This window comes from Mauremys reevesii, linkage group 9 (genome assembly GCF_016161935.1).
Source record: "Mauremys reevesii isolate NIE-2019 linkage group 9, ASM1616193v1, whole genome shotgun sequence".
Classification (NCBI taxonomy): Eukaryota; Metazoa; Chordata; order Testudines; family Geoemydidae; genus Mauremys; species Mauremys reevesii.
This window is the reverse complement of record NC_052631.1, coordinates 61661429-61689247: the sequence shown is the minus strand read 5'-3', so window position 1 is coordinate 61689247 and position 27819 is coordinate 61661429. Positions and strand designations below refer to the sequence as shown.

The window sequence follows — 27819 nt, the reverse complement described above, 5'->3', positions numbered from 1 at the left end:
TTGGTAGCAATGCAAGTACATAGGGAAACTGAGTCACATAGGAATAAAAAATATTACAGAAAATTCCCACTTTATCACATAGGGCATCTGAGGGCTTGTACCCACTACCACATATGTTGGTGTAACTTATGTCGCTCCCGGAGGTGGCTTATACACACCCCTGAGCAACATAAGATATACCAACCTAAGCGCCGGTGTAGACATCGCTGTCCATGGGAGAGCTTCTCCCGCTGACATAGCTACCATCTCTCGCTGAGAGAGTTATAGGCTGACGGGAGAGTTCTCTCCCATCAGCGTAGTGTCTTCACCAGATGCGATACAGTGGCACAGTACTTCAAGTGTAGACTAGCCTCTCTGGCAGGTGGCTCCCCTGGACAATTCTGTCTCTGCCCTCTCTCCTTTCCCACTGTAGGCTCAAATTTCCATCATTGTTCTTGGATCCTTTCGGATAGTTTGGGGGAACCTTTCTCCCACTCCTTGGTATGTGAGGATGAGTCCCTCCACTTCTGCCCAGCTCCTCTGGGTTTGTGCCCTGGGTAGGGTCACTGTTCTGCCTTCAGCCGGATGCTCAGTCTAGCATGATTGATACCTGGAGAGGCATCTCACATTGGACACCTTGGCCCCAGCTCTCTTTGTATTGGAACATTTCATGTCAGCCTCCCTTGGCAGGATTGCTGCTTTCCCCCCAGCTGCACAGCCTCTTGGCTGCTCTCCCCCACACTCTGTTTCACATGATTAATGTATTCTTTCTTCCTTCCTTGGCCTTGCCTACACTGGGGAATTACTTCACTTACAGCCATTGCATCTTCACCAGCGCAAACTGCCATTGCAGACACGGTGAAGCTGATTCCTAGGGGCCTTGCTGCCTGCACCACTGGCTGCCACCGAGACAATGCTGAGCGCAGATAAGACCTTTGATTTCAGCCTCCCTTGCCTTCTCTTTTATCCTGGGGTCTTCCTTAGTGCCCAGGAGTCTCTGCAGTGCTCCTTCACCCCTCAATCTCCTGCTCCTTTCTCTTTGCCTGCCTTTCCACCCACAGTGTCTCTAGGGGACACAGCAGCTGCTCTCTATTAGCACTGGTGAAGCTGAGTGGTGACTGCTGCCCATAGGGGCCTAGCATGACTTCCTGGAGCAGTGCACACAGGCTGCACTGCAAACTGTGCTAGGCAGATAGTGCTGCAGCCCTTCCCCCTCAACCCTGTGGCTTTGTGAATGGCTCTAACACCCTTCACTGTAGTCAAGGAAACCATGCTAGGACCCAGTTAGTAGTCACGGCTGTAGCTAGGAGGAGGATTCTCCTGGCCAGGATTGTAAATGCATACAGGAGCAGGTTGTCGAAAGGCACTCAGCTGCTGAAGGGATGCACACCCCAGAAAATGCTGGTGAAAATGACAGTGCAGCTAAGAAGGGGATGGGCAAAAATGCTTTAAGGCATTCTTTGTTTGCAGTGACAGTGATGAATTTAGAAGAGTTTCCAGTCCCTTCCTTGGAGAGTATCTGAGTACTCTGGTGACTGGTGCATTAGAAACACCCCCAGAGGATTCTAATCACTCCAGGGGAGTTTGATGCGGACTTTGACTGCAGGCTGCACTGGGTGAGCTGAGGGTACATCTCCACTCCAATAAGAGACCCACAGCATGGCCTCAGCTGGCCCAGGTCAGCTGACCAAGCTTGTGGGGCTCAGGTTGCAGGGCTAAAAACTGCAGTGTAGATGTTTGGGCTCTGGATAGAGCCCCGGCTCTGAAACCCAGAGTGTGTTTGGGGGGTCTCACGGCCTGGGCTCCAGCCCGAGCCCAATCATCTACACACCAATTTTTAGCCCCGCAGCCCAAGCCCCGCAAGTCCAAGTCAATAGACCCAAGCTCTGAGATTCAGTGCTGTGGATTTTTATTGCAGTATAGACATACCCTGAGAGCCAAAGGAGTCACAAACCATCAGGAACAAGAAGGGTCTAGTTATAAGAAGTGGGACCGCTTAAAACTTTAAACGGAGTGGAGATTAGGGATAATCTTGGAATGGCACAATATCTGAATGAATATTTTGCCTCGGTCTTTAATGAGGCTAATGAAGGGCTAAGGAATAGGGATAGAGAGACCGATGGGAATGAAGATATGGGGGTAGACATTACGGTATCTGAGGTAGAAGCCAAACTTGAACAGCTTAACGGAAGTAAATCGGGGGGCCCGGATAATCTTCATCCTAGAATATTAAGGGAATTGGCGAGTGATATTGCTAGCCCGTTAGCGATAATTTTTAATAAATCTCTAAATTCGGGGATTGTACCGTTTGACTGGAGATTAGCTAATGTAGTTCCTATATTCAAGAAGGGGAAAAAATGTGACCCGGGTAACTACAGGCCTGTTAGTTTAACATCTGTAGTATGCAAAGTCATGGAAAAAATCTTAAAAGAGAGAGTGGTTCCGGAGCATGAGGCCGATGGCAACTGGGATAGATTACAGCATGGATTTACGAAAGGTAGATCGTGCCAAACCAACCTGATCTCCTTCTTTGAGAAAGTAACAGATTTTTTAGACAAGGGAAATGCGGTGGATCTAATATATCTGGATTTCAGTAAGGCGTTTGATACGGTACCGCATGAAGAATTACTGGTTAAATTGGAAAAGATGGGGATCGAAATGAAAATCCAGAGGTGGATAAGGAGCTGGTTAAAGGGGAGACTGCAGAGGGTAGTATTGAAGGGGGAACTGTCAGGTTGGAGGGGGGTTACCAGTGGAGTTCCTCAAGGTTCGGTTTTGGGTCCGATTTTATTCAATCTATTTATTGCTGACCTGGGAACCAAGAGTAGGAGTGGGCTGATAAAGTTTGCGGATGACACCAAGTTGGGAGGTATTGCCAATTCGGAAAAGGATCGGGATATCCTCCAGGGAGATTTGGATGACCTTGTAAACTGGAGTATTAGTAACAGGATGAAATTCAATAGTGAGAAGTGTAAGGTTATGCATTTAGGGATGACTAACAAGAATTTTAGTTATAAGCTGGGGACTCACCAGTTGGAAGTAACGGAGGAGGAGAAGGACCTAGGAGTCCTGGTTGATCGTAGGATGACTATGAGTAGGCAATGTGATGTGGCCGTTAAAAAAGCTAATGCGGTCTTGGGATGCATTAGGCGAGGTATTTCTAGTAGGGATAAGGAGGTGCTAGTCCCGTTATATAAGGCATTGGTGAGACCTCATTTGGAGTACTGTGTGCAGTTTTGGTCTCCCATGTTTAAGAAGGATGAATTCAAACTGGAACGGGTACAAAGAAGGGCCACTAGAATGATCCGAGGAATGGAAGGCCTGTCGTATGAAAGGAGACTTGAGGAGCTCGGTTTGTTTTCCTTAACCAAAAGAAGGATAAGAGGAGATATGATTGCACTCTTTAAATATATCAGAGGGATAAATACCAGGGAAGGAGAGGAATTATTTCAGCTCAGTGCTAATGTGGACACGAGGACAAACGGATATAAATTGTCAGTCAGGAAATTCAGGCTTGAAATTAGACTAAGGTTTCTAACCATCAGGGGAGTGCAATACTGGAACAGCCTACCGAGGGAAACAGTGGGGGCGAAGGACCTCCATGACTTTAAGATTAAGCTAGATAAGTTCATGGAGGAGATGGTATGATAGGATAACGGGCTTAGTCAATAGGTCAATTAAATGCCACACTGGTAAATAGTAGAATGGGTCAATGATATGATATAACCTTTTTCCAGAGGGTATGGCTGGAGAGTCTTGCCCGCATGCTCGGGGTTCAGCTGACCGCCATATTTCGGGTCGGGAAGGAATTTTCCTCCAGGGAAGATTGGCAGTGGCCCTGGAGGTTTTTCGCCTTCCTCCGAAGCATGGGGCAGGGGTCGCTTGCTAAAGGAGTGGGTGGATCGGCTTATGTGGCCTGCATCTTGCAGGAGGTCAGACTAGATGATCATAATGGTCCCTTCTGATCTTGAATTCTATGATTCTATAACGAGCCCAGATGAGGCTTGGACAGGGCAGCGGCTGGAGCACTTCCATACACTTCTGGGACGGCTTGTAGTGTGCAGTCACAGCTGTGAGGTAAATGCATTATTGGACAAGACCCCATCTGCACTTTTGGGCTGCACATGCAGAGGTCTCACCTCACACTACAACTCTGATGAGTCAACAATATGCTATATTGGCTTCAAGAAGTAGGGGGAATCTAACAATTCTGGAAAGATGGTGACAGACTGTAAGGAAATTGAGAAGAGCAACATGAAGGATCATGAGGGAGCAATTTGTGATGAGATATTCGAAGAGCTAGATCTGTAGAGCTAGGGAACAGTTCCCTAAAGTTATCAGATATAAGCCAGACAGATTCTGCCAACTCTCACAATTTGATCATAAGTCTCATGATATTTGGTGTTTTTCTTAAATCCCCAAATCCTGGAGTCAGGCAATTACGGAATAATCTGTTCTCACTTTTACAGTTGTTTTGAAGAAAGTTTTTAAACAAGATCCTACAGGCTCAGACACCAAAAGGCAAAGAAACAGAACGCCACCTTTGGGTTTGTTTCCTGGGTTAGCACAAACCTTATGAGTTGCAAGCCAACCTCACAACTGCTGAGCACAGGGATAGGCAATACTGGGACTGCTTAGTGTAGGGCAAGGGGGTAGAAGTAAGAGGAAAGGGGGGAGGCAGGGATGATGAGAGGGAAAATACAAGCTGAAATCAGAAGACACCTTCCTACTGGTTGACTGCAGAGACGGAAGCCCTAGCATGGAAACGTGTTCCTGCCAGGTCACTGTCAGGGGTCATTTCAATTGGTGAATATTCTACAGGACATGGCCCTACTCTGACCTGGGGAACTGGCTGGGCCCAGCACTTAATTTACACCAGGGCTTAGCCCTGGCACCTCTAGGCTTGTGAGTTCATAGCCCCGGCACCCCTGGGCTTGCCACATCAGCTATGAAAGTAAAAAAAATTGCTTGACCCCAGCACCTCTTTCATTACAAATTAAGCACTGGCTGGGCTCCTCTGGATTTCTCCCCACCATGTTTTTCTGTGATTCTCTGATCTCCCATGCAGTACTGCCAACCCCCAGCCCTCAAGAACCATGAATTAGACCTCACACAGCCACAAGTTTGGCTTAACAATCATGAGATTTTAAAAACTAATAAAGCTGTGATCCTGTTGTTTTGCCTCTGTGTTTCAGCCATTAGAGGTCACATTTTTAAATTTCCCTGCATTGAGGAGGGCTAGAGACTTACTTTTTGTTTTAAAATGAAAGCTGAGATTCATCAAATCCAGCCACATGCCCAGCCAGATCCCCAACACTTCTACCATAATAGGTGAGGAGGATGTCCCTTCTGGCATCTTCCCACCTCAACAAGAAGCAGAACAGTGTTCTTTCAGGAGGATCCCATTAGCCAGTGATGGTCCTAGACCAGGTCTGGATTTAGGAGATACACAGGAATCTCCAATCATTATCAAGGGTTGACTAGCTTACCCCTGCTCTGAAAGTGGAGAACAGAGTCTGCCTGTACCTCAGCAGTGCACAGGACTCAGCACAGGACAGCTGCACTCACACTTCACATGTGGAAAAAGCCACAAGTGAAATGAGTCTGGAAGGTCTCATTCAAATTCCAATTTGTGCACCTTCTTAAACCACTGCATTGTACAAGAGGCAAGCCCAGGAGCAAACTAGGGGTGGATTGTGCCCCTCGTGACTGGGGTACATTAGCAGAGCTGCCTGGGGTTCCAGCCCTGAAACAGCAGGGGGCATGTGGGTCAGGACTGAGAGGCACGGGCAGTGGGGAAAATGAGGTAGTCATATGCACATATTGATACCCCACCTGTATGGCAGCCTGCTCCCTGCCACAGGGTTCTCTTCCCTCAGACACCCTTTGCAAACTGAACTGCAACCCTGTCAGCAGGGCCCCTTCCTACCCTTATAGAACATCCTGAACAGCAGGACTTTGCTCTTTGCTAGCTTATCCACACATGGAGTCTCATGTTCTCACTGCCCTGTGTGGGAGGGTCCTGGCAGAACCTCTGGGAGACCTGCTTGCCAATACAAGGCTGAACCCTGAGTGATAGCCCTCCCCACAGCACAGGGGGAAGAAATGCTGGGACAGTCAAAGAAGGAAAAAATGGCCCATGCTTAATATTGGTATGTAAATGGCCCAAGTTAGGCACTGCACTCACCCCTTCCTGGAATGAGAAGAGGTCTGGCTTTGCTGAGGAAGCTTCCTGCCAGGCTGGGTTAAGGGACAGCAGCACAGTGGTTTGCATGAGACAAGGCCTTTAAATGAAAGCTGGAGATGGGAAAGGCAGCAGAGGTGGAGGGCCCAGGGAGCACCCTCCCAGCCAGGACCTCTTCTTGCACTCGGGGGAAGGGGAGGGTTGTTTCTGGGGGATTTTTCTGTGTTACAAGGCAATCTTCTCAAGAGAAACTGTGTTCTTGCCAGGCCAATGGCCCATGGGGAGCAGCTACCACTCACTGTGGCTCTAGAGGGTAGAGTGGGACTCCCCCTGCCCCGCTCAGTAGAGTAGCAGCAGGCCCCTCCCTCTTTGGGTGGAAGGGTAGAGCAGCCATGTCTCTATCAGCCCCTGGCTCAGAGTGTGGCCACGAACTCTTGATGGTGGCCACACTGATGCTTTTTCCTAAAATAATTAACTTTAGGAAAACAAATAAATACACACACCCAAATCATTGTAATTTATTGATGTAGGATTTGTTTGTTTTTTGCAGACAGGATAAAAGTAATGGTGTGAAAAGTGATATTTGTATGTTAGATAATATCACTCTTCACAGCACATTTAGTAGCTAGCTCGGAGGCTGCTATAAGTAATAGCAACAAACATACAAGTATCATCACAGCCTCCCAACTAGCTAGTAAGTCTGCTGTGAGAAATAATACTTGCATGTTTGTTAATATCACTTTTCTCAGCGAACCCCAAATTAAGCCCTGGAGGGGGCGATGGATGGCGTGCTGGGGGAGGCAGTGGGGGTCCGGGGCGATGGGGGTGGTAGTGCAGCACATCCATGGGGAAGAGGCCAATTACAACTGCAGCCTAGCCAAGGCTACAGAGCATGACAACATTGGAAACTAGGCTTCATCCAGTCCTTCTAGCAGCCCCATGTCCAGACTGAACAGCAGCAGTGACAGACTAACATCCTGCCTGCACATGGCCTCTGGACAGATGAGCAATTGCCCCAGAGTACAATTTCATTAGCTGTACGATGGTGGTACCTTCCTGCATCCCTCCCACAGCATAACATCCCACAGCTCTGTAGGGCAATTGGTCAGACTCAGCAGGAAATCTACACTGCACGCGCTCCAACCCATCTGCCCTCCTCTCCATCTGTAACGAGCCAGCTGCAACCCCCAATACCCTGGGGAGGATGAAGCTACTAAACATAACATGTAGGGGCCATTGTAGCCCGAGGACAAAAGAAACTAACATTCGACAGCCATCAACAGAGCGCTCTTGCAGCTATCACTGCTGCCATTGATGCCAGCAGGCAAAGGCACCAGCCTCGGCACTGAGCCCAGTACAGGGGCCTCGGCATCCAAAGCCCTGTGCAGAACAGCTGGCTACAGGGTTTAACAGCAACCCCAGTTCCCCTCACTGCCTCGTCATCAGCCCCTGCCCTTCTCACTTCAACTCTCTCTCACAGCCCTGCCCCACTAAGTTAGCCAGCAGGTCTGAGTGCCCCGGAGGGCTCTGGATGCTCTCTGCATAGAGGTGCTAGCTGGGAGGGGTCTCACCCCAGAAGAGGAGAGGCCATTCAGGGGGACAGGCTGCTGTGCTCTTGCCCAGATGTCATTAGTAGAATGACCTCCCTACTCCTCACATTAATGAGAGAGGCAGATAGGACGGAAAAGGAAACTAACTGGGTAAGAAGTGGGGGTGGGGTTAACTTTTCAGAACCCAAATATTATTTAGAAAGGGCTGGCAGCAAAGATCTACCCTTTTAAAAAGGAGTCAAGCATTATCCGAATCCATTCTCATGTCCCACCCACTCAGCAGAGCAAAGAGCAGTAACATTCCAGCTCTGTGTTGCAATTCCAGTTCACCCTCCTCCTGCTTACTGAATCAAAGACCAGCTGAGGATGTTTACCAGCGACACCATCATAGAACGCTCCACTGAAAACCCCACAAAAGACAACGGGCCTGGCTCACACTCCTGGGGTTCCAGCTCAGTGAGGTATTTGGGCCTCCTGCTCTGGCAAGGGCATCCCAGGCCGGAGGAGGCTGCACAAGACCCACCCAGCTGATGTCTGATCCAAGGAGCTGCTAACATCTGTCTCAGTTTAATACTTAAACAGAGACATATGTTCTGGGTGTCCCTGGAGGTTTTATTCACAGCAGTTATTTGTCAAGGTCTAAGGCCTTTGATTTCCATCTGACGCCTTCTTGCTGTTTCCAGCCTAGGAAATAAGGCCCCCATGTCAGGGCCAAGTTTTCTTCCTTCAAAGGGACACGGCTTTCCATGGTAGCGAGGCAGAAAGGTCAAGTCTGTGAAAGCCCTTTCCTCAGGCTTAATACTCAGCCTGGAAAGTAACTTGTCCGCAGTGGCTGGGATCACTGGCTGCAGCAGAATCCCATAAATCCGCAGACATTCCAGAGTCACATGAAGGACTGTGTCAAGCCAGCACTTCTCTGCAGGGTTGTCTCGGCACAGTTTCCAGGGCGCGTGTCTCTGGAAGAAGCCATTGGTCTGCCTCACACACGCAACAACGGATTCTAAAGCCTTGTATATTTGGAAGTGTTCAAAATAATCAGTCACCTGGAGAGGTAAGCGATCAACTGATGCTACTAGTTCGTAGTCCTCAGCCAAAGCCCTACCTGAGGCTTCCACATCCATGTGCTCAGAGCCCTTTCGAAAGCATGACTCTGAGAAATGTGAGTAAATCCCACTGGGGTTGATGCTAGGGGCTGTACAACGGTTGAGAAGCCCCCCAAGCGCATCTGCCAGCTCAGAATTCACCAGCTTAATAACTTTCTCCTCATAATAGTCACAGTCTCGCTCAGGGACACCTTGCCTTAGCAGGAAGTACCTAAAGCCATCCACCGTGTACTGCTTGAAACATGCCACTGGATCCACCACATTTCCCAGGCTTTTTGACATCTTTTGCCCACGGACTGTCCAGTGGGAGTGCACATAGATCTGCTCTGGGGGATCAAGACCCACAGCCATGAGTAATGCTGGCCAGTAGATGGCATGGAACTTGAGGATGTCCTTGCCAACAACATGGTGAGCAGCTGGCCACCAGGCATGGTGTGCATCAGGGTAACCCGCTACAGTCAGATAGTTCACCAAGGCATCTACCCACACATAAATGGTTTGTGTTGAATCACCAGGGACAGGGATACCCCACTGTAATCGGCTTCTCTCACGGGAGACAGACAGGTCTGGCAAGTCCTCTTCCAGCCATCGGAGCACCACCTGGTAGAAGGGCTCAGGGGAGATGACATGCCGATTCCCCTGGAGCCACTTCCGTAACGGCTCTTGAAATTCAGACAGCTTGAACATGTAATTCTCCTCTTTGGTCCAGTGCACCTGAGAGAGAGAGAAAAATGAATTACAACCAACACCTTTCACTAAGTTCTACAAGAGACACCCATAGCTTTGTTAACATGGGAGTTATGGTTGTAGACATCCAACAGTGCTTGGTGCCCTTTGGGCCCTCTCACTGCACAAGAGCTTCATTCTCAAAATTCAAACCTTGGAAAACCAGGAAATGCAGAGCCATGGTCCCCATACATCTCTACTACAAGGACTGCACCTACGGTGACCAGATGTCCCTATTTTATAGGGACAGTCCTGATTTTGGGGTCTTTTTCTTATATAGGCTCCTATTACCCTCCACCCCCTGCCCCGATTTTTCATATTTGCTGTTTGGTCACCCTAACTGCAGGTCTCCCTCTGCTGTCTGCTTCTTATTTATGTCACCTGTAAGTGAGAACAGATGTTCACCTGGCACTGTTGTAGCTGCCATTGGCAAGGTATATATGTGCTAGATATGTTAAACATTCGTGTGCCCCTTCATGCTTCGATTTGAAGGCTCTATAATTCTACATTTGTAAGATGCATTTTCATAATAAAGAGATTGCACTACAATACTTGTATGAGGTGAATTGAAAAAAAACTATTTCTTTTGTTTACATAATGTAAATATCAGTAATAAAAATAATATAAAGTGAACACTGTACACTTCGTGTTCTGCTTGAAAGAAATATATTTAAAAATGTAGAAAAAATTCAAAAATATTTATAACAGTAATAGAATACCAATTTAAATTTAACAGTGTGATCAAAACTGAAATTAAACATAACTATTTTTTTAATCTAGCGATTAATTGCATTTTTTAAAAATTGTTTGACAACCCTAATTTTTACATATATGAGGCTTTTCTTGGTGCTGAATGCTAGCTCTCAACATCTACAGTGAAGTGACGTGATTTATGTGGCTATTGCCCTCTGTTTTGACCCCATTTGTGCCTACAGATTGGTGTAAGAAGGTTGAGGTTTTAAAACCATCTCCTTTTAGAGTATTCTACATCTCTAAAACCCTTTGACTAAATGAGTGCGAATGTAGACAGGTAACTCTGCTCCAGCCATGAACAGGCACACCAAATTTCAAGCTGATCTAACCACACAAGAAAATTCTAGAGAGATTTGAAACTTCAGCTTCTCTCTTGCTACATTAACTATGGAACTGCTATTGTTTCTCTTAAGTAGGCGGTCTGCTGAGCATCCCTGAGGGGAGCACAGGGCCAGAGCCCCGGTAGGGAGGAAGAAGAGAAAGCACCTGCACACCTGCTCTAGCCAGCGAGGCAGGGAAGCATCGGGCCATGCCAAGAGGAGGGCAGGGAGGAAGGCAGCGCAGCTCAGTGTTGTACCTGATGGCCGCTCTCCAGCGAGACCTTGCAGGGGCGACCCTGGGCGTCGGGTCGCTCGGTGATCTGGGCCTCGGTCAGGAAGCACTCGTCCGGGGTGCAGTACCAGCCTTCGTAAAAGTCCTTGTAGAGTAGCCCTCGGCCCTGCAGCGCCGCCCAGAAGCACTGCACCGCCCGGCGGTGGCGCGGCTCCGTGGTGCGGATGAAGTCGGTGAAGGAGACGGCAGCCTGGGAGAAGAGGTTGCGGAACAGGCCGGACACGTGCGCGCAGAGCTCAGAGGGAGCCGTCCCGGCCGCCGCCGCCGCCTGCTGGATCTTCAGCCCGTGCTCGTCCGTCCCTGGAACAGCCAAGCGGGGCAGCTGGGTGCTGGGCCAGGGGGGCTGCAGGGCGGGGGCACCCGCCTCCCGTGGGCACTGCCCAGCGAGCACGGCACCGCCTGCCGGGCGGGGATGGAGAGCTGCCAAGCCCCGCACCCGCTGCCGCCGCAGGGATCCGCTCCCGGCCCGGGGCCGCCCCCTCGCTCACCGCCCCCGGCCCTCTCCCACTCACCGGTGGCGAGGCGGCCCGGCCCCGGCCCCAGCAGGCCCCGATGTCGGTGCAGCGCGTCGGCCAGCAGCGCCGAGTAGAGGTGCCCGATGTGCGGCGGCCCGTTCACATAGAAGATCGGGGTGGAGAGAAGCCAGCGGCGGCCGGGCCCGGAGCTTCCCCGCCGGGGAGGCGCCGAGAGCGGCCGCCGCGGCGGGCGGAGAAGACAGCGCGCCGGTAACCACCGCATGCTCAGACCGGCGGCCGCACCATAGAGACGGGGGGAAAGAGCGGCACTTCCCAGCTCGGCCCGCTCGCGAGAGGTGAGTGACGCGACGCGAGACGGCTCCCGTCGCGGACCATACCGCTCTGCGCGTGCGTGGAGGGATCTCCCAATCAGAGCGCGGCGTTGCGGGCGGCGCATGCGCCGAGGGCGGGCTGGGGTCAGAGCGGAGCGGAGGCTGGGGCACGCTGCAACCATGTTCCGCTGCCGAGTGGCCGCCGTGGCGGAGAAGCTGGCGCGGAGCCTGCGCTTCCTGACCCCGAGGCCGCGGGGCCGGGCGGCGGCAGGTGGGTCGGGGTGAACGAGCCCCGTTCCCGGCCGCCCGGGCATGGTCGCGATGCTCGCGGGGAGCCCCCGGGCCAGATCCCGCCCCGCAGCGGCTCCGGGGCCAATCCCCGCTGCTTGCGGGAGCAGGGCGCTGCTGGTCCCTCCAGCCCCCGCGCCCTGGGGAATCGAGCGGGGCCGAGCCCCGCCCCTGCCTGGTCTGAGGCCGGTGCTGAAAAGTACAGCCCGGCGCTATGCCGGGAGCCAGGGCCTCGGCAGCTGCCTGGGGCCTCCGGGGAAGGGGGTGTGTGAAAGCCGGACGGCGGGTGGGGAGGAACCAGTGTCCGCCTGGCATGCTCTGAAAGCTACTAGCTGAACAAGGCGGCTGCGGGGCAGCAAGGCAGAATGGGTTAAGCAGGGGCAGCCAAGGGAGTAGATCAGTTCATGGAGGGTGGGTCCATCAGTGGCTAGTAGCCAGGATGGTCAGGAATGCAACCTGTGCTCCAGACACCCCAACTCCTGATTGTCAGAAGCCGGGAGGGGTGTACAGTGCCCTTGAACTTCTGGTACTGGCCAGAGATACTGGGTTAGATGGACAATTGGTTTTACCGAATGGCAGTTCTTGTATTCTTACTCCTTCCTGGAACCCAATCTCATTGCTGTCAGCCAGCAGGGCTCAGGATGGTGACTAGAAGGAGTTGGGCCTCTGAACTCCAAGAAGTATTCTAGGTGTGAAGTTCCAGTCTGCTAGAGCAGGGGTTCTCAAGCTGGGTGTTGGGACCCCTCAGGAGGTTGCAAGGCTATTACATGGGGGGGGGGTCGCGAGCACCCCAAACCCTGCTTTTCCTCCAGCATTTATAATGGTGTTAAATATATTAAACAGTGTTTTTTATTGATAAGGGGAGGTCGCATTCAAAGGCTTGCTATGTGAAAGGGGTCACCAGTACAAAAGTTTGAGAAACCTTGTACTAGACCTCCTTGCTGCATTGCCTGCTGAATGGCTTTTGAGTTGACTACCTTGTAGTGGAAGAGAGACAGGATGTAAGTGAATCCTCAAACAGTTATTTATGTGTGGTGTGAGTCCAAGACACACTGAGTCTAGAACAGAAATAAAACCAGTGGAGTTTAATGCTAAAAGTTAGAGGTTTTTAGCTGTGTTGCTTTTTGCCCATTTCTGTGGTCTTTTGAATCAGAATGTGGGTAGTGAAAAACAGCTTTCATGGCACCATTAAATGGATTCTTAGAGCTACTGTGTTTATCATTGTTTATCGTCCTTGAGGTTGTGACATCTCAGTGTGAGGGCTGTTTGAGGATGTCATTTTGAGCTTTCAGAGCATGAGATCAGTGAATGAAGTCCCCTGTGCCGCTTCCCATTCCATTAATCTAATCCTGTGTTGTAGGAAGGCCATCTTAATCTCCAGGATTGAGAGGTGAGATTGCTATTTCCTTACAAATGAACTGTGAAGCAACACACACACTGTGCATTTGCTTTCAACTTCTCCTTTGATAGAAGGGCTTGAAGAGGATCTCAGACTTTGTTCTTCTTGTCTGTCTTTCATATTGGGAATATCTGCTCCTCATTTCCTTCTTTGTTGGCAATTTCTGGCAAGCTCCTTCGAGGAGGATGTTACTGATGTCACACAGATCTATAACCTGAGCTTCAGCTCCCCATGCTCCAAAATGAGGTGGGGAAGGAATGCTGATTCTCAGACTGGAAACTGACAGCCTAAGACTACTGTTCATGGACTAAGAATCAGCATTCTCTCTTGTATTCCCACCGCTGCTCTATCTCAATAATCTGGTCCTCCAATGATCTTTCCAGAGCCCTTTAAGAAATGAGAGAATCTGATGTTTCAAATATGAAAACTGTTCTAGGGTGGGGGGAGAGGGCTTGCATCTTTGAACATAATAAAGGAGACTGCTTTGAGCTTGCCATGATCTATGAGAGGAGGGGGCAAGGGGTCCTTCCTCTGGGCTTTATATGCCAACCCAACTTAAACTTTGCACTCATTTAAAATCAGGGAAATTCCCAAACAAAGCTTGTTTTAATAAGTTAATGTTGAAAGTGTGTTCCAGTGGACTCCTCCCAATATAAATCTTGGCCAAAATTTTACACTGTTAGAAAAACCAGAACATTTAAAATTCTGGAACTTAACTGATTCACGCCTCACTCTCACACTGCCTGTTTTATACCACCCAACCATCTTTAACTGTCCCTCTAAAACTGTTGAAGTTTGTGCAAAGGTCAAAACGACAAATGCCTAGGAGTTCATAAAATCCTGTTTCTTATTCAAAGACTCCATTTCCATGGTAGTATAGCAGAGACACAGTGCAACACTACTCGCTACAAAACTTGCATTTGTTAGTTGCTACACATTATTGTTAATGTACTTAAAAATACAAACTTGCAAGCTGCACCCACAATTATATAACCCTTCAACACCATAGAGTCAGCCTATTTTATGACATCACAGATCAGTCGTGTTTCCACTCTGTTCCACCAATACATCACACAGAGAAAATGTACGGAACTTGGATGTGACAGTGTACCTGAGCCTTTACACTTTGAAATATTTATCCATTGAATAAACAACATAGACCTAGCAGCTGAAGAAAACAAATTACACTTACTGGTGTAAATCAGGTAAGATAGTAATTGATGATAGAACGATGGGGAAGATATGACAGTGGATCCCTTAAATGTTAACTTCCCAGACTGTTCAAAAAGGTGTAGGGTTTTTTAAAGAGGGTGTAATTTTTGGGTAGTAGCTGGACTCTAAAGCACACTTTCAACTTTAACTCCTTTGTTGGGGGGAAAAATCCCAAACCTTTTTATGTGGGAGTAAATATTATGAGGTAACTTTTTAGGCAAGGCTTGAGACCAATTTTGCAAATGCTTTCCATGATTGCCAGCACTGGTTCAGGTCCTCCCCTCTCTGCAATCCTGAGAGCTCTAGTGTAAATGGACTGCTGCCAGTGTTTTCAGCACAGTGTTGTTAGACCTGCTGTGAACAAGATCAGGTGACGGTTTAAAAACACTGGTGATCTGTTAACAAAGTTGGGAGCCCCAGTGTCAACTCTTGTGGAGATGAACTGATGGTAGCTACAGCAAGACATTTTGGAAAATTTCTCTAGTATAGACACAGCTTGTGTGTGACTTTTAATTGGCTGACCAGGTAGGACCTTAGGATGCTTTCCACAAATGTCTTGCATCATGGATAAATGCAGACTGTGGAGGGGAGCTCCTATATAGGACTTGCCAGACTGGGTCAGATCCATGGTCCATCTAGTCCAGTATCATGTCTCGAACACTCGGCAGCACCATGTAGTTCAAAGGAAGGTGCAAGAAACCATGCAGTAGGCAGGTGTGGGATAATCTGCTCTCCATGGATGTCTCCATCCTAAACCCTAATAATTAGGAACTGGCTTAAATCCCAACGCAGGAGGTTTGATATCAGTTCCCACACTTTTTTTCTTTTTTACTGTTATTCTCAGATGATGTTATCTTTATACATGTCCAGTCCTTTTCTGAGTCTTGATAAGCTCTTACCTTCAACAGTATCTTGGGGCAGTGGGTTCCACAGTAGATGTGTGTCCATTTTGAGTTTGGCACCTTTCAGTTTGTTTGAATGTTCCCTTGCTCTAGTGTTAAGAGAACTTCTTGGTCCGGAAGCTTGGTATCCCTGTGAATGTAATGGAAACAACAGTGGAGCAGGGAGCTCTGAAATAGATTTCTTCATTAGTTGGAGGGCAAGAGCTACAAGGAAGAGCCGTATGCTCTGGTATTACTCACCTAAGTGAGTAGTGATAGGGGTCCCCCTGATATCTGTAGTGATGAATCTTGACTGTTCTAACCCTAGTTTTTCCCCTTATGGCAGAGGCAGATTCTCACGTGTGGCTGTTCTTGGCGTGGCAGTTTTTGGGGAAATCTGAATTAGTGTGCTCATAGCAAGTCTTGAGGCCCATCAAACATGCTGAGATCTTCTAGGCCTTGTACACATTACAGATTGCTGCTGTGTTTGAATGTGGTGGTGAAGAGTTAGCTGACACATTTTTCCTGGACTACCCTGTCAGCTAATTTAATTCTTCAAAGCCCTATTCAGACAGTCACTGTGGGTCATGTAGACAGGGCTCTATAGGTGGCCAAGTAAAAGGAATCCCAAAGGGTCAGTGCCTTGCTTTCAGCAGGAGTGTAGCAGTGACCTTGGAAGGCCATTGGAGAATCTAGCAGCACACGTCCTTGAAAGTTGCTAATATTTATACTGGTCACTGTTATGCAAAAGTTTCCTTCTACTCCCCTATTTTTCATGCTTACAAATTTAGAAAAATTCTTTTTTTGTTCCTAAATTTTACATGTTGATCTCTACCTAAAAGTGGCCTTTTCATAAATTGGAGCAAAATTCTTTCAGTTGATTTTGAAAAATACTTTTTTCTGTATTAAGAAAATCTAGCCACTTTTTTAAAGAGAGCTATATGAAAAATGACTGAAGATTTAAACTTGGCATAGGGACAGTCCTTGAGAAGTAGTGCCTGTACTACACTTAAAATACCTTGGTTTTGATTGAATAAAAGAGACAGTTTGAAAATTGCCTGCTAAGTCTTCACAAGAGAAAAATTAAATTTCCATATGCACACTCCAGGAGACATGGATTGTTTGCAAGTTCACAGCTAGTTAGGTACATGCACAGATTGGTTCAAGAAGCTTATGGTGCGGCTTGTGAAGTCTGCACAGATTGGAAATTTTGCTAGTCTAGTAGCGCTTATTAAAAGAATTTACAAGCTCTGTAAGTTTAAAATTAAAGGGAAAGAAGTGTGTTAATGCAACATTAACAATACGTAATTGACTGTTGCATTCACTGATGTGATCCGAATATTCCAACATTACTCAGCTATGTTGCATTTAAGTACTGTTTTCTCTTTCTCTCTTGTGAAATATCTAGGTTCCTAGAAGTACAGACTATGAAAACATACTGTATGTGTAATGCGGCCAAGTTAACTTTTGCATTTCCTGATGTTTTATTATCTTAACTGTGGTATAGTGTGAATACCATTTTTTTGTAATATTTCAAATTCAATATAAAACATAATAGATATGTGTTTAATTCTCAGAACTGTTGGTTGACCCTCCCAAACACCCTCTTCTGTGTCCTTTTCTCTCTTGTCTCCATTCACCTCTGTTGCAGGTAGGCCTCTCCAGGTGCAGCCAAATTTTCCAAAAGTGGCCACTGATTTTAGGGGTCTCAGTTGTTGCAAGTCCAGTGTAGGATACCGGAGGCCAGATTTTCAGGGATGCTTAGCACCTGTAGTTCCCATTGACTTCAGTTGAAATATTGTGCTAGAACAGCATGTTATGGGAAACATAAACCGAAAACCAGACAAGTGAAGGGGATCACCATACAGGCTTTGTCCACCATGCTGAATAATTGCATTCTGATGGCCTCTCTTTGAAGTTGAGAGAGTTGATTGAGTTAATCAAGTTGGTCTCTCTCCTCACCCCCATGCACCAACAGCAAACTTCCTGAGTTAGCAGGGAGACAAATGCCTTGCCCCTCTGCTGTACACTGCTCCTCTGAGATTAAGAAAGTGCCTTCTGACACCTTACATGGGACTGTAGCTGTTTGGATCACCAGAATGAGGGCCATTGCCATTTAGTCCCACTAACAATCCCCCTTCACTCTAGACAGTATCTTCTTCATCTTCTATTTGGAATTGGTTTTCATGTGGAGATAATCTGGGGTAATATACAGCATCTGGCATTAATGTTTGTAGGAAGCATGTCAGAGTTCTCATTTGTAATGATCTTCACTTAAGAACATAAGAACGGCCGTACCGGGTCAGACCAAATGTCCACCTAGCCCAGTATCTGTCTACCGACAGTGGCCAATGCCAGGTGCCCCAGAGGGAGTGAACCGAACAGGCAATGATCAAGTGATCTCTCTCCTGCCATCCATCTCCATCCTCTGACGAACAGAGGCTAGGGACACCATTCTTACCCATCCTAGCTAATAGCCATTTATGGACTTAGCCACCATGAATTTATCCAGTCCCCTTTTAAACATTGTTATAGTCCTAGCCTTCACAACCTCCTCAGGTAAGGAGTTCCACAAGTTGACTGTGTGCTGCGTGAAGAAGAACTTCCTTTTATTTGTTTTGGGGGGGAAGGATAGCTCAGTGGTTTGAGCATTGGCCTGCTAAACCCAGGGTTGTGAGTTCAATCCTTGAGGAGGCCACTTAGGGGTCTGGGGCAAAAATTGGTCCTGCTAGTGAAGGCAGGGGGCTGGACTCAATGACCTTTCAAGGTCCCTTCCAGTTCTAGGAGATTGGTATATCTCCAATTATTACCTTTTTTTTTTTTTAAACCTGCTGCCTATTAAGACTTGCAGTATGCAAGTCTACTATAGGGAAGGCATCATGAAACTGTCCAGCCTGCTGTAGCAAGCTGTAATTGTTTAATCAACATCGTTTGTTTCTACACTGGGGGGAGTTTGTGAAAATTTCTCACCATTGCTACCACCAATGGTAGCAACATTGGGAGCTAGGGTAAGCAGGGCTCCAGGGCCCATTGTGTTAAGCGCAGCATTCAGAGCAGATTAGCATGACGTGACTGTTGGTGCACGGTTTGCATGAGCATGCTTATTGATACCCCGAGTGGAGTCTGATCAGTGATATCAGTGGTAGGATCCTATAGGAAAGTGTTCTGGTGTAGACAGGGCCCTTTTTGCTGGTTGGGTTCTAGTAACTTCTCCTTGACTTGGGTCTCAGACACCAATCCCTATCTCAGAACATGTCTACACTACAAACTGTCGTTGACACAAAGTACATTCTTGTACAATGACCACAGTTTGTGTATTGCTCGTGCAAATGCATGCTTGGCTCCTTGCATCTCCACTGTATGTACTCACCAGGAGTGCTTGTGCTGCATGTCGCCGTCTGGGGTGTAATGCCTTTTGGGAACTTTTTGCAATGTGTATGGGGTAGAAATGAGTCACGTAGGACCTTTGGGAGCTAGGGGTCAAGTTACCAGCATGCAACTTTCTCCATTGAATAATGCCATTCATAGCCTATTTAGCCTTTTTAAAAACAAATCCTACCAACCCGCATGGCACTTTCGGTGTCTGCCCTCTCTGACAGAAGCATGGAGCCCACAGAGCTCTGTGCTTTTCTCATGAACGTTGCAAATACAGGAGGCACAATTCTCCTGTAGTTACAGACCCACAGGAAGTACTGCAGCAATGGGGGACATGAGGATTTCTTCAAAGACAGTTTGCTAAGGGATGTAGCGAATAACAGTTCAGGATTATTGGTGGGGTTCAAAGAACAGCTGCAGACAGCTGAGCACCACTTCTGGGCCCAAGAAATGAGCACTGATTGGTGGGTTGCATCATAATACAGGTTTGGGAAGACAAGCAGCAGCTGCAGAACTTTTGGATGCAAAAGGCCACAGTGCTGGATCTGTGTGCTGAGCTGTCCCCGGACCCCCAGCACAGGGACACCAGAATGAGAGCTGCATTAACAGTGGAGAAGAGAGTGGTGATTTCACTCTGGAAACCTGCAATGCTGAACTGCTACCAGTGGACTGGTAGCTCACCAGGAACTGCAGTGTTTGGGTTTGCTGCCTGAGAAGACCGATTACATCCTCATGCATTTCCCTCTCCTTTTCCTGCTGGGACTCTCAGGCCTTTCTCCTGTCCACTCTTGTTGTCTGCCACATTGGCCCTCCAGGTTCTTTTTATCACAATCTGATGCAACACTGGCTTGCAGGATCTTGCTGGACATGTTCTTCCTGGTCCTCTTCTTTCTCCTCCTTGTCAGGGTCAAGCATTCTGTGGGAGTGGAGGAGGCAGCCCTCAAGGCCTCCATACCAGAATCTGCTGATAACAATAGTCAGGTGTGCCATAGGATTTAGAGCCACTACGAGAAGAGAAAGATAAGATTCAAAACTTCCTTCCCTTATTCCTATAAACACTTTTAATAAGACATGCTTATTGACCCTTCAGCTCCACTCTCCAGCCCTAGGCATGGTGAGTATGGCCCATCCGGGGCAAGATGGCAGGTTGGGGGGAAGGAATTTCAGTTGCATGAAACAATAAAATTTCAGTCCCTGTTCTAAGGATGGGAGCATGGAGCAGTGGCACTGAGTGCCCTGTTTTCCACAGGCAGTGGAGGTTTTAGCTGATATCTCACTGCAGAGCGTAACAAAGACGCAGAAGGAGCGGCTTCTATTGGCGTCCTGAAGCCACCTGGGTCTGTATGCCATGAGCCTGTTTACTGCAATGGTGCCAGCTGAACTCATCACAGAGTGGTGTGGGAAAGCATCCTACCACAGAGGAAGAAATAAGTCAGCCATCCCTAGAAACCTTCAGCAGAGAATTGCAGAGTATCTCTGTGAAAGTTTCATTGAGGGACATCCCTATGTACACAAAACCAAACTGCCCGGCCTGGATCACCCCCCACACACACACTTACCTCAACAGGGGAATGAAAAGCAGATGGCAATTCTACCTTTGTTTGTTGTGCCACTAACTCTTCTCGTCTGAATAGAGCAATGAAAAGTTAATACCTTTGTCTTGACTTGGGGATGGGCCGAGCGCCATCTTTAAATTTAAACATTGTAAGGAAAAATACATGCCCATGCTTACCTGTGGTTCCTTCCCCTTCAGCAGGCTCATCCATATTTGGCTGGCAGGACTGGCTAGACTGGGGTGGAGTCTCAGGCAGGTCCTGGCTCATGACAAGGCTAGACTCCTCCCCAGCTGCTTCTCCCTTGACTCCTCTCTTCCTCCTTGCTGTTCATGGCAGGGGGCTCTGTCTTGGGCTCCTCTGAGGTATCCATTGTGGTCTGTGGTGCACTACTGGGACCTCTGCCAAGTATGGCATGCAGCTCATTGTAGAAGCGGCAAGTCTGCGGCTCAGCACCAGATCAATTGTTGGTCTCCCTGGCCTTGAGGTGCACCTGCAAAGTTCCTTTGCTTTCACACAGCACTGCTGCCAGTCCCTGCCATACCTCTTTGCCTGCAAACCCCTGTGCCTCTCTTTGCAGGTATCCACAGTTCTGTGTCTGGTCCACAGCTGTGCTTGTACAGCCTCTTCTCCCCATAGGTGCAGGAGTTGCAATATCTCCCGTGTACTCCAGCCAGGAGTGGCTCTGGCGCATGGTTGGTTGGGCAGTTGCATACAGCAAGGATGAGCTGCTAGGTGTACTTGCCAAGGTGGGCTATCAGGAAAAGGCATTTCAGAAATGTGCAGGGGGCTTTAAGGGGGGTGGCTTTCAGTCTCTGACCCCTGGTCAGTGGAGTTTACAATTGTGACCAGGGTGATCACTGTTGCAGGGAATGGGGAATTGTGGGATAGCTGATGGAGGCTAAACTTGATAAGTTTATGGAGGGGGTGGTATGATGGCATAGCCTAATTTTGGCAATTAATTGATCTTTGATTATTAGCAAGTAAGTATGCCCAGTGGTCTGTGATGGGATGTTAGATGGGGTGGGATCTGAGTTACTACAGAGAATTCTTTCCTGGGTGCTGGCTGGTGAGTCTTGCCCACATGCTCAGGGTTTAACTGATCGCCGTATTTGGGGTCGGGAAGGAATTTTCCTCCAGGGCAGATTGGCAGAGGCCCTGGAGGTTTTTTGCCTTCCTCTGCAGCATGGGGCATGGGTCACTTGCTGGAGGATTCTCTGTACCTTGAGGTCTTTAAACCACGATTTGAAGACTTCAGTAACTCAGATATAGGTTAGGGGTTTGTTACAGGAGTGGGTGGGTGAGATTCTGTGGCCTGCGTTGTGCAGGAGGTCAGACTAGATGATCATAATGGTCCCTTCTGACCTTAAAGTCTATGAGTCTATCTGTCCAAATTTCCATTTCTTATAAGCTTCCATTTTGAGTTTAAGCTCCCCAGAGATTTCACTATTAAGCAAAGCTCATTGCCTGCCATATTTGCTATTCTTTCTGCACAGCAGGATTTGTTACTGCACCTATTATACCCCACCACCTTAATTGGTTTACACCCAACAAAATTAATTATACAGCAGACAGGAACAATTACAGAACCAGACAGAGACCATGCAAATCAACATACAAAACAATACAGAAGTGAGGATTTCACAACTACATCTATACAGACATAAGGGTTTTCCAGCTGTGTCTATTGATAAGTGAGTTCTTGCCAGACAGGATGCTATTAAACTAAGTTTCCTTTTACATCTTCTAGGCTCTACCCTTCCTCTGGAGACGATAGGAATATCAGGACAGGATTGTATTCCTAATAGCCCAGTAGCACCTTATTTCAATGTGACTAGTTTGGAATGTGAGGATGTGACCATACACTTCCCAGCTTATGGCTGCCTAACTACATCTTAGCTGACTGCCTTAGCCTGTCACAGTAAGAGAAGGCCATTACACAGACAGACAGTGATCTTTGATTCTTTCTTTTATACCTCTATAACTAGCTAAGTGATAAGAATACACCTAAATTCTTAAAGTATAGGCCTTTGCAGACAGGCCTGAATATCTATATCCTAACACCTAATTTAAATGTAGACACATGCACAAATAAGTTGACACAAGGTGACTTGCATCAACCTAACCTAGACCAGGCCTTAGAGCCATCTATAAGTTGTTAGAGAGCTCAGGGGGAAGCTTCAGTTCTCACAGAAATACTCACTGGTTGCAGGGGAAGCCTACTGACCCCCAGCATGTGCGCAAGCAGTTGCAGCCAAGAGTTTGATCCCAGTATGGACAGGGTCTAAACTGTGCTGGAAATCCCTCTCCTGTGAACACACTATTTGGGCAGTACTGTATTCAATAACTGGGGGCTGTGAGGGGAGTTTGAGAACAAATTCCAAAGGCTGAGTACAGTAGCAGTTCCATTTTCTGCTGTTCAAGGCGGGGAGGTGGGATCTCAAACTTAGTGTAGTGGTCTCGCTTTAGCACAAAATAATTCACTAGGGTCAGTCAAATGTGGCGTTGGGCTCTTCAAACAAGTAGCTGATTTACTTGGCTTTATAATACAGTTAATTACTATACCTTAAAATATTACTATGTATTGACTATACTTTGTGTTTTGTTTAAAAACATTGTGTTCCTTAGGCAACTTGTTGCAGCGATGGAATGTTCCCTTAAAACTACAGCTGAGCAGACAAATGGCTAGCTCTGGTGCACCTGGGGGCAAAGGCGATAGTTCTGTTTTTGTCCTTTTTGTGGGCTTATCAACGTTAGGAGCAGGTGCATATGTAAGTAGAAAGGCGGTTCATGAAAGAAGCTGCGACACAGCTCCTTTTAAATGATTACTTTCTCTTGCCTCCTTTGCCTCTTACCTCTGCTGTTCTTTCCTGCTTTGGAAAACTTCCTAGGAAACTAATGTCCAAACTGGAACTGGCTGCAAATTAACCAGTATTTTCTCTTGTCATTTCAGTTACCTTTTATCTTTACTAGAAAAAACATTATTTTCTATATCCTGTGATTAACCACAGCTCTGTTATCTTGTATGTGATAATTAGCTTGTAGTTCTGATGGTTTATCCTTTGAGCCACAAACTTAATCAGGCCATTGCTTGCCGAATTTCTTTTTTCATTTCTAAGTTTAAGTTCTGCATTTGTCCCAGTCTGATATTTATAGTCCTCTTTTAAACCTCCCTTTATGTAATGGAAAAAGAGCAAAATGGTTCCACCAGGCGGAGGTGGTAAATCAGGTGCCAAGGCAGAGTGAATTCAAGACACAAATAGTGTTTGGTAATGGAGAGGTTCCATTTTAAGGAATATGAATCTACCCTTTTGAAGTTCTGTTTCTTACAGAGAAGCATTGTGTACGTTTTTGTCTACAGTTGATAGTCTTGATTTAAAACATCAAACACAAGTATTCCAAACATTTAGTGTGGCTATTGCCCTGATTTTACCTAATGAAACTCTTCACATAGATGCGGAGTCTGGGAAATAGAACTTTTATTTATGTTTGTTAAATTTGAGGGAGAAATGTGGTTTACCTATTCCTTTGGCTCTTAGGTGTGCTCTGCCACCCTCCTCCCCAATTCAGAGATGCCAGCTCCAACTGCCTGGCAAACGTGATCTGACCTCTGTCATGGAGCTGCAGCCAGGAAGTAGAGCACCTAAGTGTGGGGAAAGGTCAGAAATAATTCCCCCCTCAAATTTTAGAATAAATAAGTCTGCCACGCAGCAACTTCCTGAATGTGAAAAGCTTCCTTGGGGAGTAGAACCACATGTTAAATTGTGTGCTCCTTTAGGAGGGCTTATTTAGCAAGGAAATTCTGTGGAAAAGTTGTTAGAACAAAGGGCTGGGAACAGTAAGACCTATGTTCTAATGTGGAAAAACCATGGACTAAGCGTGAGGCCTGGGGGGTAAGCTGCTTGCCTGCCTAGTCTCCTTTCTTGCTGGAAAACGTCAGTAAAAATCAGAATCCAACTATAAAGTGAGCTCAGCGTGTGAACTGGTCTTCCTCGAGAGAGACACATACCCATCTCCTTCCCCAGCTGCACACAGGAAAGCAGACATTGCATCAGAGCAGAGCCTTTCTGGTTAGAAGATGTTATGTTCACTTTGAAATGAATATGCCCATAAGAAAGGGAAGAGGCTTTCATAGTATTTAAGTCCTGAAATGATAAATATGTATTAGCCACACTTCTTTTGACCAACAAGGTAACTGAAAATGAACCCTGCTTTGCCAAGAGCTGTGTGATGAAGTGTCCTCATTAATATTCAGTACTCTTTCCTTCTCTTTTCTTTCATTGCCTGTCTTCACCTACAGTTTTGCAGTGTCATCATCTAAGACCCCCATCTAGATCTCTAACGTCTACAGGTGTTCCTGGGAAAGATGGCAACAACCTAGTGTACTACTTAATTGTAGGAGGAACAGTCACTGGGGCAGGAGCTTATGTAAGATGCTTGAACTAAATTCATTTTAGTGGGTGGGCGGGTGGGGGATACCATGGCATGATTTAAATCTTTGTGCCTGTCATATGTCTAATATCAAGTTAGTCATATTAACTTAACTAAATCCTATGATAAGTGTCCTCTCTGGGGTTTTATTTAAAGGAACATTGTCCATTAGTATACAATTCCAAATTTGATCTGTCCACACAATTCAAGTCTCTGATGGGGAAACATCCTGCTGAGTTTAATCTTTTGACACTGAATATCTAAAGTCAAAATATCCAGAGCTTGTGTAGGACTGACTGTGTGTTTTGCTTTTCTTCATAGTCAGCAGGGAAGCAAAGTTAATTAACGAGTCACATTACCAGATTTATGCTGACATTATTGAGCTTGTGTACAAATAAATAGGCTTGGCAAAATTTGATTTTCGTTTTTTATAATTTTTACCAATAATATGCATTCATATTTTTAAGCATTTTCCCCCAATTTTTGTCATTTCAGATTTTCAGTTGTGCAAAATTATGAGGTGCCCAAACAATATTTTTCTTAATGCTAGATATTGATATTCAAAAATTAAGACTATATATGCTAAAACACAAGTTGTCAACATTACAACAAAGTATACAAAGTAAATATCCTTAAATCAGACTCTTAGTTCTCAAGCAGCATTTGTCTTTGCCTTTCTGTATATTTCAGTTATCTATGGAAATACTTTTTCTTTGGTTGCATGTATGGTGAAATTGACGTTTACCAACATTTACTGATGATCTAATCCTTCCAAGTTTACAAATAAGGAAGTAACCCACCAATTTCAAGCTCCCTTAGAAAAAGGGGGGCAATCCATTTACCTACCTTTGTAATTATGCTACAGAAGGAGCATTAAATCACTTCTGTCAAATAGCTAAGAGAGTAGCTTTTGTTTTTTTATTATATATACTTAGCAGTGTCCCTTTGGAAAACCTATCCAGAGGTAGTGCCTAAAGTGGTCGGATCTAATATGTGCACCTATATGTATCTGCTTTCCTAAATGGTCAGATTTTGATTTGTTGTATGCTTTCTTTTTAACTCATTTCTCAACTTCACACTATTCTACCTCTCTCTAAAACACAGAGGTAGGTTTACAAACCTTGGGTTTGTACAACTGATTACAAGTAACAGTTTAAAATGTTTTATGCTAATTCTTAAACAGTACTTCTATTATGCTTGAAATTTTGCTTCTATCCCAGAGATATGCTTTTGTCTGCCTCTGCTTTTTATTCATGTTCTGCATTAAGGTTGAGATCATTTGGATTTCATTTGAGACTTTACCTTACTTTGCTTCACTATGCAAAGCTTAATCTTGGAGATAAGTAAAGTTTGAACTGTCTAGGCAGTAGGAGAGATGCCAAAACCTCAAGAGAATTGTTAACTTCAGTTTAAACAGAGTTTGGATCGCATAATATTTTGCTAATAAACTGTTAAATGTCTTCAGTGTCATTTGGTTTTTGCCGTTGCAACTTTAGTTGCCCTGACTGGCACATTGTACGTTGAAAAGATCCAAGTTTGTATGCAATTTTAATGCCCTCTGAGAAGGGTCCAAACCATGGTGTCTAATTATTGTATGTTAAATTGTAGCAGTTGCTTTTCCTTAGAGCATTACGAGAGATGCAGTGCATGTGGGATTTACGTAATCACACAAGGCTAGGCAATACCTTCAGACTTTGCTTCCCTTTTATTTATTAGCTATCTGATGCGGGGCGGGGGAGGGAGATACCTTGCTATGATCCACTTCCAGAATGTCCCTTTCTCTTCCACTCCCCATGCACATGAGTTTTTGAAAACTGGGTTTGGAATATATACTCCATATATGTTCTCTGACTAAAAGTCTCCCAGAATACAGCCTGTGCTCAGCTATCATTTTCTCAGGTCTCCACATATTCCAGGCTGACTTCTCAGGAAATCCCCATGGGGAAAGGTGTTCAGCTGAAAGAGGTTCCAGGTGTTTAGTATCAAGTTCCTGACAAAAATCCATGTTCCCTTGCATGAACGTGCTGACACTGACATCTTACCAGCTGATTGTAGAAGTGTCTGAGAGACATTTAAAAGATCTCATGTGGATTCTTTTCTAAGCCAAGACAGTTGAGTTATTTCAGAGACTCCAAGGCCTTTGTCTAGACTAGGATTTAAAGGGGTGTGATTTAAACTTGCTAACCTCATGCCTTTAAGTGCTAACCTACACAAGGCTCAATTCCCTACAAGCTTTCCTTATCTTGGGACTCAAGTAGGTCCTTGGATCTCTGCTTTTTCTGGAAGATTTTGTCTTTCCTCCAAGAACTATAAAAAAAATTTTCTCCCTCCTTGAGACTCTCAGTATCTCCCAAGTGCTAACTGACAGGGACCATTGCACGTTCCAAGCCAGTCATGCTGCCAGGCCTTCACCCAATGTTTTCTCCTAAATGAAAGAGACATACTCTGTTTTTGCCTTGTTAAGTCCATGAATCAAAAAGCTCTGTTGAAGTTGGGCATCTTTGCTGCTTCAACCAGTATTCTTTAATCACAGTATCATTCCTGTTGTAGAAGGTCAAACTCTCAGTACCTGTGCTTTTTGTGGTGCTGATTTTTACAGTTAGTAAGTCACGAGACTGATTTAGATGACTTGGGTCTCTAGCGTTAAATGTGTAGGCATTACAGTATTTGGGGAAGGCTTGAATATTTCTTCCTCTGAAGACTGAATTTTTTTGTTTCATTGTGTTCTTCCATCTCTAACTGAGCAGTGTCTCTCCACAAGCAAGCAAAAAACCATCACTTTGTTGTCCTCTTCCTTCACCCCATTGGCCTAGGGTACATGTTGCAGTTCTCCAGACAGAATTTCTCCTTTCTCTTTCCAAATAGAGAACAAAAATGAGGGGGTTACAAGGCAGTTGTCTCTTGGCATCTCCTAACTCTGTTCCATGCTCAAGGGTCTTCTCCATCATAGATATGAATGGTCCTACTCAGCAGTCGTTGCCATCTT

The 27819-nt window shown here is 46.4% G+C and overlaps 2 protein-coding genes across 14 annotated transcripts in view; one reads left to right on the top strand and one right to left on the bottom strand.

Moving 5' to 3' along the window:
• Window positions 1-5802: 5802 nt before the first annotated feature.
• MARS2 (methionyl-tRNA synthetase 2, mitochondrial) lies at window positions 5803-11776 on the bottom strand. The gene is made up of 3 exons (XM_039487677.1): window positions 11420-11776; window positions 10873-11207; window positions 5803-9530 (listed from the first exon to the last, which is right to left on the bottom strand). The coding sequence occupies exons 1-3, from the start codon at window positions 11643-11645 to the stop codon at window positions 8346-8348; spliced, it is 1746 nt and encodes a 581-aa protein (XP_039343611.1). The 5' UTR covers window positions 11646-11776; the 3' UTR covers window positions 5803-8345.
• Window positions 11777-11810: 34 nt separating this feature from the next.
• AIFM1 (apoptosis inducing factor mitochondria associated 1) overlaps window positions 11811-27819 on the top strand; it is a 39044-nt gene continuing 23035 nt past the window's right edge. For 4 of the 13 annotated variants that reach the window (XM_039487683.1, XM_039487682.1, XM_039487680.1 and 1 more), the window contains exons 1-2: window positions 11811-11965; window positions 23031-23173. In XM_039487683.1, coding sequence (XP_039343617.1) covers window positions 11818-11965; window positions 23031-23173 — 291 coding nt within the window. In that variant the 5' untranslated portion in view covers window positions 11811-11817. Of the gene's footprint in view, window positions 11966-14453; window positions 14587-23030; window positions 23174-23941; window positions 24062-24702; window positions 24831-27819 lie in introns of those variants that run through there. The other 9 variants (XM_039487685.1, XM_039487684.1, XM_039487681.1 and 6 more) reach the window with 6 other exon arrangements.

What these genes read in the sequence shown, in the direction of transcription:
- MARS2 (XM_039487677.1), bottom strand. Translation starts at nt 11,645, where the DNA reads ATGCGGTGGTTACCGGCGCGCTGTCTTCTCCGCCCGCCGCGGCGGCCG. An exon ending in GCCGGGCCGCCTCGCCACCG is followed by an intron (nt 11,208 to 11,419) that starts GTGAGTGGGAGA and finishes TGGCTGTTCCAG; the next exon opens with GGACGGACGAGCACGGGCTG. An exon ending in CGCTGGAGAGCGGCCATCAG is followed by an intron (nt 9,531 to 10,872) that starts GTACAACACTGA and finishes TCTCTCTCTCAG; the next exon opens with GTGCACTGGACCAAAGAGGA.